This window comes from Athene noctua, chromosome 4 (genome assembly GCF_965140245.1).
Source record: "Athene noctua chromosome 4, bAthNoc1.hap1.1, whole genome shotgun sequence".
NCBI classification, from domain to species: Eukaryota; Metazoa; Chordata; class Aves; order Strigiformes; family Strigidae; genus Athene; species Athene noctua.
In genome coordinates this window covers 38,240,753-38,252,926 of record NC_134040.1, presented here as the reverse complement: position 1 = coordinate 38,252,926, position 12,174 = coordinate 38,240,753, and the positions used below count along the sequence as shown (strand labels likewise).

Sequence of the window (12,174 nt, the reverse complement as noted above, 5' to 3'; positions counted from 1 at the left end):
GCTCTTTTTAAGCCTTCTATCAGTATGCAAAAATTTGACTAGGTAGCAACTTAAATTTTATCATCTCTTGCTTCTGATGTAAAAATAATGTTTAAATCCATCCATTTCCTTCTTTTTTTACCCCCTTTCATCTCTAATTGGAGAGCAACTTAAGTGATTATGCCTCGGGGCACCTCAAATGGTATGATTAGAGGCTATTGAATTCTTCAAGAGGATTTTGTCAAGTTTTAATATTTCTCATCTCCATTCATTTGTGTGGCTTCAGGTTCATATTAAGCCAAATAGAAGTGTAATAGAATTTCTTGTAGCCACTTTCTGATGCGTTTTAAATTAATTCTCCAGGCTTTAATTGGAGGGAGGAGAGGATCTGAATATGAATCAAATGTAAGATGTCTGTGGGGCATTAAAAGCAAAGCTGGAACTGTCTATGCCAAAGTGTGACTATTTCACCTTATTTTTGTTAGACCGTTTAATTAGTACAAAACATAACGTGGGTTGTGTAATGCCTGAGGAATAAATCAATGTGTATTGGTGTGCACTTTCACTCCTGGCACTGGATTTATAGAGTCATGCAGTAATTACTTTGTCCCATCTTCAGCATGTTATACTGTTGTTCTAATTCCTGTTGCCCTGATTTCACAAAGGAATCTGTGAATTATGAAGCAGCAGTGTAGACTGTAAAGTAACCTATCAGTAGTAAATAAGCTTTTACAAATGTAGTGGCAGCATTACTAGTTAGTTGATACGGTATAAAGATGATGGTGCCTGACAACTGATTGAGACTGTTTAATATTAGACATCAACATTGTCTGGTTTTGCCCTTTGTGTGTGTACAGCGAATATGTCTGACAAGGAGCTAAAGAAGCTACGAAATAAGCAGAGAAGAGCACAAAAGAAAGCACAGCTGGAGGAGGAGAAGAAGAATGCTGAGAAAGAGAAGCAACAGAGGAATCAGAAAAAGAAGAAAGATGATGATGATGAAGAAATTGGAGGACCGAAAGAAGAACTTATCCCTGAGAAATTGGCAAAGGTGCTTACTAATGTAATAATAAAGTCATAGAAATTTCTAGAAGAGTTACAGTGAGAACACATACAGCTTGAAAGCCATTCAGATAACTTGTTTATTTTTTGTATGGCTTCACAGCAGCATTTTAAAAAATTCTTTAGTGGGAGTAGTTTGTTGGTTATACTGTCAGTAATATGATAAAATCACAGCTTTTTTGCCTAGTTCTCAAAGGCAGCGATTCAAGTCATAGACATTTGCTACAGGTGGAATTATCTTCATGTGTGTATTGCACTAACTTGTTGATTATACCCTATTTCTAGTTGATCGGATGGAAGTCTTTCTATTCTGTATGTAAGGTGATTATCATTCACTCTTTATGTCCCATAATATTTTTTACTTATTAAGCATAGACAGCCTGTGAAAGAAGAGACATTGAATCACTGAATAAATTTGATTTGAAAGGGGGGTGGAGGGAGATAAAGAAGCTCTTTAGCTTCTTTATTTAGTAAATAGTAGTAGACTAGACTGAGATGAATTTTGAGATCTGGATTAAGAACTGTAGAGTTATATAAAGGGGAGGTGACCCAGAAGATTATTCTTGTGATAAAAGTTGTACCTCTGAGGGGCAGGAAAACACTTGGGAAATGGGGAAAGATAATGAGAAAATATAGAAACTGGAAAAATTAATTTATACTAATAGTAGTATAGTATCTACTGATAGGTAGGGTATTTGGCATTTTCACATTATACATACAGTGAATATTATTGGTTCTTGAGGGGATGATACTTGAAAGCTGAGATAGTGAACTTCACCCTGTAGCCAGGAAGCAAGTGACTTAAACCTAACTAGTCATTCAAGAATATTGTTGGTGTTCCCATTGTTTACCTCACTGGTTACAAGAAGCAACACTCTAATTGCAGTGCTAGTTAAGATTGAAATGGTCACAATGGCATGTACTGAAATCAAGTTCTGGATGTCATGGGATATCCCAGGAAAATCTAAGCAGTCCCCAGGATTATAGGGAATAGTTGCAGCCATATAATGCATTCCTTTGGCAAATCTTCCCTAATGATATTTCAAATTTAATATCAGAATCATCATATAGACACTTCCAAATTCAGTTGGTTCCTAGTGCCAGAAGACTCTTTCTGGCATAGCTGGTCACTTGCAAACAGTTTTCCTGAAACAGTTGCCCTTAGACTTCTTTGGATATGTAGCTTTGGTATTAAAGGCATAGTTTTAAAATCTGTTTTATTATAGGTTCCAAATAGTTTAAGTGTACAGTTATGACTGATGTATTGCAAGCACATAAAAACAATGCAATTTTTATATCAAAAACTGCTGTAGTATAGGGTTGGCAGGATCTCCATAAAGTGTCCATCATTGTCTTCAACTCAGTTATTTGCTGTGAAGTGTATTGCTTCAACATTGCTAAACTGTTATTGACAGACAGCAATTAAATTTTGTATCTGATTCTTAGAGAGTAGCTTAATGTTCGTAAAAATGACAACAGACAGTTGTTGCGCAAATTATCCCTAACCTCTAGATGCAAGAGATCTGTCTGTAAAGATTCCTTACACAGAATTAATTTGTGTTAAAGCTGTCCATTTACTGAATTGCACTAGCAAAGACCAGGAGATCATGACCAATACCTCGTTATTCCAAGCTTGGTGTTAGTATCCTGGCTGGGAATGTTGCCATGACCTGGTGGCTTTTCAGGAACACTTGCCTGAAGCTCTCATTGCGTGGGCATAAAGTAGTTGTTAACCAACATCCTGGACCCATGTGTGTAGATGGACATGGGGAGCCATACTGCCCATTACAGTGCAGGTTCAGCTGTGCTTACTGCTGATGTACGATACAAGCCAAAGATTTGTATCTCAGTTGGAAAATGTGATTTATAACTATCACACAGCAATTTTTTAGCTTTGACTGTGTTTAGACACTAATACTGAGTGAAAGATGCAAAATTTGCAACAGAAGAGGTTCTAAGCATCTTATGCATTACCTTATGAGAGTAGCACTCTGATGTGACTCAGAAATAGCCAATTCTGCTGTTGTAGAGTTATTAGGTTTAAACTTTGACTTAGTTGTGTGTCACTTCCTTGAATCTGTAGGTTGAAGCACCTTTGGAAGAAGCCATTAAATTTTTAACACCCCTGAAGAATTTAGTGAAGAACAAAATAGAGACACATCTTTTTGCCTTTGAGATTTATTTTCGAAAAGGTAGGTTAGAAAACTAATGAAAGCAAGGAATTTGTGTTTCATAAAGATGTATATTAAAATTAAAGCAAAAATTATTGGTAAGATACGAGGAGTTGGTCCCTGTTGAGACACACAACTTTTCATTGGACTAACACCCCAGCCATGAACAGTCTGTGAAAAACCAAAGTTTGAACACTTGGTGGTTATCCACTTTCTTTGCTCTGCTTAAATCTATAAGCAGTGAGACTGTAGTTAATTCTCTCAGCTTGCATTTGCCCTAGTTATTTTTTAGTATCTATAGTTTGCAGAACTATAGTGCAAAGAAGTGGTGTACAGTTGAATGAGAACTAGTCTTTTGAATCGCTTGACTTTTTTGAATTCTTGTATTGGTTAAATATTATGCTTTAGTAACTTACTGTGTTCAAATTTATTAACTTAACAGGCTTAATTCACTGGTTAAATAAATGCATGTTAGAAAAAAACCTGGCTGTTGCAGTACACTCAGCTTTAATTTCTTCTGATCATTCTAATTTCAAACACTGAATACTCCTGCAACAAAACCCAGTGAGTTCCAGCCACAGGGTTTTGAACATTTGCCAACACTTTCTTTTCCAGAGAAGTTCCTTCTGATGCTTCAGTCTGTGAAGAGAGCCTTTGCTATTGATTCTAGTCATCCTTGGCTTCATGAGTGTATGATTCATCTCTTCAGCAGTGGTAAGTATCTGTTTGATACGGCTTCATCTGTACGTGCTTTCAGATGATGCCTAACCCACATAGTCATTGTTTTTCAGTATATAGACTGTTAGCACAATTAATTCCAAATATTTAATACACACATTAGAAAGCTTTTTAAACAACCGATTCATGCTAAAATTTTGTTTATTATGACTGCAGCTGCATTTAGTAGTTATTCCAACAAGTACTGCTAAGTCTTTTTAAGGCTGAGTACTATGGTGAACCCCTGAAAGAGTGAGTGATGAAATGGAACTGCAGAGTGAGGAATCTGGCTTTTCTACTGGCAGCCTGTGTCAGTGTGCAAGGAGGAGGCTCAGAAAGAAGTCTGTCCTTGTTAGAAGGTTCCCCTGCCCCAAAGGTCTGTCTTCCTGTTGATGGCTACAGACTAGGTAGGTTTAAGAACAGAGTGGTATGACCTCAGTCTTTGAGCCTAATAGATTTTAATCGGCAAGGGGGACAGTGTATTGGAATAAAAAGGCTTTAGTTTTTTCTAAGCATCAAAAATTTTTCACGATTACGTTTTTTCCAGCCAGATCCAGTTATTTACCTTTTTAAATATCATACATCTTTCTTTGAGATTTTTTTCAATTATATTAGTAATGTAAACATGACAAATATTAAAATGAATGCATACAGTAGATTTTACTGTGATTACCCAGGTTCACCTCAATTCACTTTTTTTCCAATTCAACAGTATCTGAAAGTAAGGATCTGCCTGATGCAGTTAGAACAGTGTTAAACCAAGAAATGAATCGACTTTTTGGAGCAACTAATCCAAAGAACTTCAATGAAGCTTTCCTTAAAAAGAACTATGACTCACTACCACATAGGTTATCAGGTATTTTGCCTTCATCCTTTTTTGGCCTTGCTTCTGTGTTTTTTGTGCTTATCTAGCAATGGCATCTCAGTATCAGCACCAGTGATGTAAAAATCGTTCTTTCCATCAGGAATGCTTTTCTTAACTTGGGTTTGTGTTTTTGTGACAACATGATGACCCGGTTGCCTGTGGTTTTCTTTAATTTTTCCTATATGCTACTAAAATATGAATTTTTGGACCTCTCTGCCCTGTTTTCGTTTCTGCATGCTGAATGTATCATAAAACTGTAACTGTATTTAATGCATCTGTGAAATAGTTCCTGTGAGCTATGGCATGTGAAGCAGTATTTCTGAGCTGCAAAGGTTTTTTGATGGATCTATTTGAAGAGGCTGGCTGCCAAGAGAAATGCACTGAGTGCTCAGAAAGCCAGGGAACACCCAGAGCTACTGGGGTGCTGAACAAGAGGAGCTTTGACAGTGCTGGTTACTTGTTAGGAAAGGCTGTCTGTCAATAGTGACCGCATGTTACAGTGGGTACCGCGTGGGAAAGGGGATGAAACCACCCAGGGGAGCTGCATTACTGTTGTGGCTCAGCGTCTTTTCTGGCATCAAGTCCCTTCAGCTGCATCCCTGCGGTGGGACTTGGAACTGCATTTCGCTGGTGTCCTGACACACCGTATTATAACAAGAGCTCTGTGTGCACATCTCTTCTGTGTCATGGTTTCTGCGTGAAGGAGGTGTGAGCAGTGGTGCTGGAGAAGATGTGGTGTGTTGCAGCAGGTCTCATTTGTTATCTTCACTGCCTGGGATTCCATGGTACACTGCAAAATGCTCCTACCCTGCAGTATAGATGGTGCCTTTTTGTTTTAATGCTTTGTCTAGCATTGAGTTAAAGCTACCCTTCTCCTTGCTCAGGTGTAGTTGAGAACTGTTAGTGTTAGGTTAATGGTTAGGCTGGGTGATCTTCAAGGTCTTTTCCAACCTAGATGATTCTGTGATTCTGTGTCACGCTTTAATGCTCCTACTGTAGAGTTCAGTATCCCTCTTAGTCATGTTACCTCTATTTTATGTTTGGTCATCCACTGAGTGATGAAGTTTATTTTTTCTCCTGTAGCTGCCAAAATGATGTATTACTTAGATCCTTCCAGTCAGAAAAGGGCAGTGGAGCTGGCAATGACCCTGGATGAATCCCTCATTAACAGAAATCTTCAGGTAACAGATACTTATAAATTGTAAACAACTACTGGTATATCTGTAGAAGCTTTATGCAAATTATGGAGGTAAGAGGAAGCTGAAACAATTGCTGTGTTTTATGGTAAGGAGTTCGGGTTCTCATATGAGAGGAAGGGGTGTCAGGTTCATCCAAACTGAAATGTTTAATGTCCTTTTTTGAACATTTAAATTGATTTAATTTTGTTATAATATGAAAATAGCTAGCTAGGCAGCAGAAACCACATTATTGTTGCAGGTAATGGTAAAGCTTATTAAACACAGGAGAATTCACATGGCCAAGATGCTAAAGCTCCCCAATAAGAAAAGATTTTAGTTTGTCTGAGCTTTAGCTGTTACACAGGTGACGGTTCACAAGAAAAAGATTGACTTAGGAGTGGCTCAGGCTCTGTGAAGGCTTTCCATATTCATCCCCCTGCAAGCTGCGTGAATTATCCTAGTTTTAACAGAAGGTCCATATGCACATTTTGACCTTAATATGTAGTTAACTAAAAGGGTTTTCAAGTTTTGAAACTCCATTCTGGTGGTCATGGAACAATCTTCCTATGCTGCTACCACAATGCCCCTTTCCTCACTCCCCCCACCTTCATCTGGGATGGCTGTCGGTTCTGACTTGCAATTCAAAGTATTCGAGAGAAGGTAACTTTTTGGTATCTTTGTACATTTCTTGTAAAGACTTAATAAATGTGGGTTTTCCTTCCTATGACCACACACTGGCAGAACCTTACATGACAAAGTAGAGAAGGAATAAAATGTCCTTTCTTTTTTTTTTCAGTCTTTTCTAAACTATTTCTGTATCTCAGTCAAACCATTTCCTTTGGCATCAATGTGAGAGTGTCCAGCACATTTAATTAAGTATTAGAGAGATTCTTTGGCAGGCTGTGCAAACTTTGGGACATTTTGTTTCTCTCAGTTTCCCTGGCACTTTATTTCTGTATTGTGCTCTTTGCCTGGGGACTCAAGAGTTCTTTAGATCTATTGGAAGTAAATTTGGTGAACTTTGTAGTAAAATTATTCATTTGTGGGCAGAAATCATCATTTTCCAAAAAATACCCCTTTGCAAATATACTGGCTTCAACAGAACTTCCAATTGTGAAGGATTTTAAGTTCACAATTTTTTTTGACAAAACGGGGGGGAAAAAAAGAGACAAGAAACTTACTTAGGATGTTAAAGATTCAGATACTTCCTCTAGCTGATCTGGTTATGGCACACAAACTCATGTCTTTTATATCCTAAGTACATAACAGTTTTTATTAAACTGTTTTCTTGTTTGGGGAGGGGGGTGTGTGTTACTGTTTGAGTGGTCTCAAAGAGTTTAAAAGAGATTATCAACAGATTTAGAAAACAAAAATTAAATTGCCTTCAACTGCATTCTTTTTGCCTTATAGCTGTGTTTTTTCCCTGAAAGGGAGATCTGGAAATGGGATTGGAGAAAGATTAAAATGTAACCAAAAATGCTTTGTTGTTTTAGAGATGTTACCTCGGTAGGACTACAAGAAGCATTTACAGACTCATCAGTGTATAAAGATGATATAAGCAGTATAAATCCAATTTAAGCATTCTTAGTGCCAACATGAAGTAGGAGTTGGAGTTCTACTGAACTTCTAGATGGAAAATTGAAAGCGCCCTAAAAAAATGAAAAACTGAAATAGTCTAGGCATTCATTGAAAGGCATTCTTGTGTGCAAAGAGATCAAATTTATTAGGTTTCATGACCAGCTGTCTCGGAGCACACTGCAGGCATTAATCTGGATATATTTGACCTTCTGTGATTGCCAGTGTCACGAAGAGAAAACGTGAGGAAAAGAGGTTGAAGAGAACTTCATAACCCCACAGCAGGAGGACAGAGCAGTTAATCTCAATACACAGAATGAATAAAAGCTGTAGTAAATGTCAGAGGAGTGGAAAAAGACTAGCTTACTGTGCTAACGCTAGCATCCACAGCATGGATGGATGTTAAATGCTGCCAGGCTTTAGTGAAGTTCGGTAGGTTGCTTTCTTATGTTTGGAATGCAAGTTGAAAATAAAAAAAACAGGAAATCTCCTTTTTCTCTTCTAAATCATGAACAAAAAATGATTATGAAGCTGCGGATATATCTGAAGGATGTGATAATACCTGAGTAATTTGATTTGATTCACTAGTTACACACATACTTCAGTAAGTCATATATCTTTAAATGTAAAAATGTGCTATTTCCCTACCAGAAATGTTTCCACATCTAATTATGGTTATTCAGCTGATGCTATTTTTACATTTTAATTATATTCCACAATTCTTCCAATTCTATCTGCAAGCACGTTCACAAAGTCATTATTAGGAAATGATAGTATATATTCTGGATTCATTGTTTTTATTTGTGAACACTAACATTCAAATGCGTGTTATGTACTGCTGAAATGTTCAGTGTATCCCAAGACTGGGATGAGCACCACAAACTCAAACACATTTAGTTGCAAGTAAGCCTGGTTTTGGGGTGCCAGTAGTATTTTTTTAGGAAAGTAAGGAACAGGTGACAAATTACTATTTTCAGTCAAGATTTCTAGCTGATCTTTAAATCCCTTTTTGAACTGCATTATTCAAATCAGACTACACTGGTATTTCATGTTGTGACTAGTTAAAAAAAATTTTGATTGATATTGATAGAAATCTGAAAACAACACTTGGCGTCTGTTTTCTTTGTAGTATTGTATTTCTGGTTTGTGAGTGTTCAGATGAATGTTTAAGAAACCGTAACACCTTCTTTATTTTCTCTTTAATTAGACTTGTATGGAGGTATTAGAAGCTTTATGTGATGGTAGCCTTGGAGACTGTAAAGAAGCATCTGAAACTTACAGAGCAAATTGTCATAAGCTTTTCCCTTATGCTTTGGCTTTCATGCCCCCTGGATATGAAGAGGATATGAAGATCACAGTTAATGGAGATAGTTCTGCAGAACCTGAAGAACTGGCTAATGAAATATGAACAACTTTATTGGAAAAAAATGACATTGGACCATATCTGGTGTATAATATTTTTGTCACGCACCTGCTGAATTGTTCTAACTTACACAGAGAACAGAAGGAATTAAAAAAAAAAAATGTTGCCTTCAAATAGTTTTACTTTTTTTTTATCCTGCTGACAAAGTATATATATAAAATATCTAACATATTACTGGATAGAGGTTGTTCGGTTTCTTAAAAATTAAAAGCTGCTAAAATTGAAGAAAAAAACCCCTTCTCCTTACCTACCTACCCATGTTTTTAAACTAATTTATATGAAATCTGGAGGTGTATAGCCCTCAGAGCAGGTGTGTGGCAGAAATATTACTTTAAATTTGTCTTGTGAGATTACTGTTATCTCAGACAGCAAAAATGCTGTTTTAGCACTGGATTCTTTCACTGAGCACAAAGAGTGATGGGGCTTTAGCATCTGACTGATTTTGATACGGGGATGATTCTGTCCGTAGGAAGTATGCAATGTGAATCAGAATATACAGAGAAACCTGCAACATACGTGTTGTGTTGTGGATGCTGGGACATACGGATATCAAGCAGAATTAAGAAACATAGTGTGTTCAATAAGCTTGTTGTGTCTCTGAAATTCACTGTACACGATCAGTTTGGTGTTCTTGCACCACAGTTTTTAACCGAAGGAACCAGTTAAAACACTCTCTCTGAATTGAGCATGGGGGGATGGGATTGGGAGAATCAACATTGCTGTTCTTGAGATGAATCTATCAGCATAGGTTGGCCAAACTTTTTAAAACTGTAATGCAAGAACCAAATAAAATTATGCACTGTGATGTGGCACCAACTAATTAGAAAGATAGCATGCATTTTTCACATAGAGTGAAAACAAAATGAGAACATACTATGGCTTGAAGTTGCAAAGAGGAGAACTCCTAACTACCATTTTGACTGATCAAGAGACTAATAGTTTAAAACCTCAGCAGGCCTTGTTCACGTTATGCAGAAAACAAAAAAAAAAAAAGTGCTGCAGTTTAGATACCTCTGGAACTTTTCCACAGTGTCACAGGTTTGTAATACTTGAAGCCCTACATTTCTAAGAATATATTTCTTGCTCAGTTGTTTCAGGCAAGCCCAAGACTTTGTAACTTTTAAGGGGCCCAAGATTTTTTTTCAATAACAGACCAGCTTCTTATTCCTGCAGTTACAGATGTAATTTCCTTTGTCAAACATAAGGTACCAAATATAATGCAATAAAATGTTTTGAAAAACAATTGTGTGAATATTTAAACGAATCTCTGTTGTACTTTGAAAATTAATGGGTTCACTAGAGTGCAGCTCAGGGTTGGCTTACTGTGCTGTCTGGTTACGCTAATAATGTCACTGCTGATGGGTGGTTCTTGAGTATAAAGTGCAAATGCATTATATGTAAATACTGAATGTCTGGGAAGTCCTAGAACACAGAATGCTTTACTACTTGGCTTTTTAAGTTCCATCAGTGTTATGCTGAATTTTATTTTCCAAGTCAAGCTTCAGTCTACATGTCTACTGTGTTAATAATATAGATAAGTGCTCGAATGGGTTTTTTTTTATAGGCTCGTCATACAAAACTGAGCAGAAAATAAACTACAGCTTAAAAAGTGAGTGCCTTCTTTGCTGCAGGAGTTCAGTTACAGAGTATCTGTCGTGTGGATACACAGCCTTCCTCGTCCAGGTCATGGAATTCAGCGATTGACACGTACAGTTAAGAAATCCAGGAAGACTTATCGGTGTTTGTAGTTTTCTAACTGTCAGAAGAACAGATTTTTGTTTCTTGTATCTTCAGCACCCCTTTCTTTTTCATGGTTAGATTATCCTTGTGTATGTTTGCAGTGTAGTTCATGTCAGAAGTGTAAGTTGTATTGCTATATCTGTATATTTAATCTTCTGGGCTTTTAGGAACTAGAATACCCATAGAGCTGTTAATTGACTGGTATTTATGTCTAGATCTCAGTCTTTTCTGCAGCCTGAGATACTTGGACTGCATGTCTTCTGCAACTACTGAAGATGGTTCAATCTTGCCTACGCAAGCTATGAGCTTTTGGCCTTGCCTCTGAGTATTGCTGCCGTTTTCTTGGCTTCTGATGCTTAGCTGGAGGCAATGAGTGCTCACTCTAACAGATCGTGAATTGCTTGAAGCAATTTTTTTTTTTTCCAAATTTTTGAGTGCTGCCTATAAATGGGATTAATTACTTTTTCACTGGCCGATTTTGTGCTGAAATAGATGAACTAAAAGCAAGAAGTTACTTTTTATCTTCATTATGCAAGTGGGAAAGGATATTTCTGTGGGCCTTCCAGAAGCCTCCATCACACATCTGTTGTGATTTCCCCAAAGCCACTTCTTCATAACCTTGCTGAAAGGCATCCATAGTGCTTCAGAGATGATGCTTTTGGATTAAAGAGGTTCTGCATCCCCTTCCAGAAGACTGCAGTCCCAGCAAATGAAACGAGTCAAGAGTTTACCTGAAAAAGAAGGTTAATTGGCAAAGGAATTGCTATTCCTTGTCTTCACATCTCTCCTCTTAGATGCAGTGCTAACTTCTGAGGAAGAGGTTTTTAAGAGCTGGAAATGAAGTTACAGTCCAGTGCAATGGGTCTTGTGAAGTAGTAGCACAGAGTACCATGCTACAGTGAAAACTTCCCTTTGCATGCTGGGATCCAAAATTGTAACCACTGGTGCTTGGCTGCCAAAGCAGGTGAGCAGGGATTGCAGTTGTCGTCAGAGTGACCTAGAGCATTGGATTACTAATGACATGATTTGTTTTGATTCTTCGTGATTTTCACTGGAGAAAAATGTTTTCACCACCAGTGGAGCACTGGTGATGACATATGCCATGGATTTCTTTGGGTGGGGTGAGGGTGGGGGCAAAAAAAAATCAAACATAACAGATTTTCCCTAGATAGACACTGTAGGTGGTGCAAATGCAGATTGCATGAAGCAATGCCAGAGTCAGAAGTGGATTTAAATTGTAAGTAACAAAAAGTGGTTGGTTGCCCCAAAGTAATAGGTGAGGTACTCGCTTTTTCCATTTGGAGACCAGAGAATTCAGATGTGGTATCTGTAAACAAACAGGTAAAATACCCTCAAAATTATCTGTTCAGTAACTGATGTTATTTCTTTGTATCTTAAATGCCTTAAAAGCCTCTGTTCTTCTACAGTTAAATGTGTTTTTTCAGTAGAGGTAGGGGAGGAATC

General features: G+C 37.4%; 1 protein-coding gene across 2 annotated transcripts in view; it reads left to right on the top strand.

Annotated features, from left to right (window-relative positions):
* The window catches only part of NAA15 (N-alpha-acetyltransferase 15, NatA auxiliary subunit), a 41,905-nt gene extending 30,079 nt beyond the window's left edge, over positions 1-11,826 (top strand). Inside the window, exons 15-21 of one of the 2 annotated variants that reach the window (XM_074905073.1) lie at positions 837-1,030; positions 1,327-1,362; positions 3,125-3,233; positions 3,828-3,926; positions 4,642-4,785; positions 5,878-5,975; positions 8,755-11,826. In XM_074905073.1, the coding sequence (XP_074761174.1) occupies positions 837-1,030; positions 1,327-1,362; positions 3,125-3,233; positions 3,828-3,926; positions 4,642-4,785; positions 5,878-5,975; positions 8,755-8,955 (881 nt within the window). In that variant the 3' untranslated portion in view covers positions 8,956-11,826. The remainder of the gene's footprint in view (positions 1-836; positions 1,031-1,326; positions 1,363-3,124; positions 3,234-3,827; positions 3,927-4,641; positions 4,786-5,877; positions 5,976-8,754) is intronic. The other variant, XM_074905074.1, reaches the window with a different exon arrangement.
* Positions 11,827-12,174: the final 348 nt, after the last annotated feature.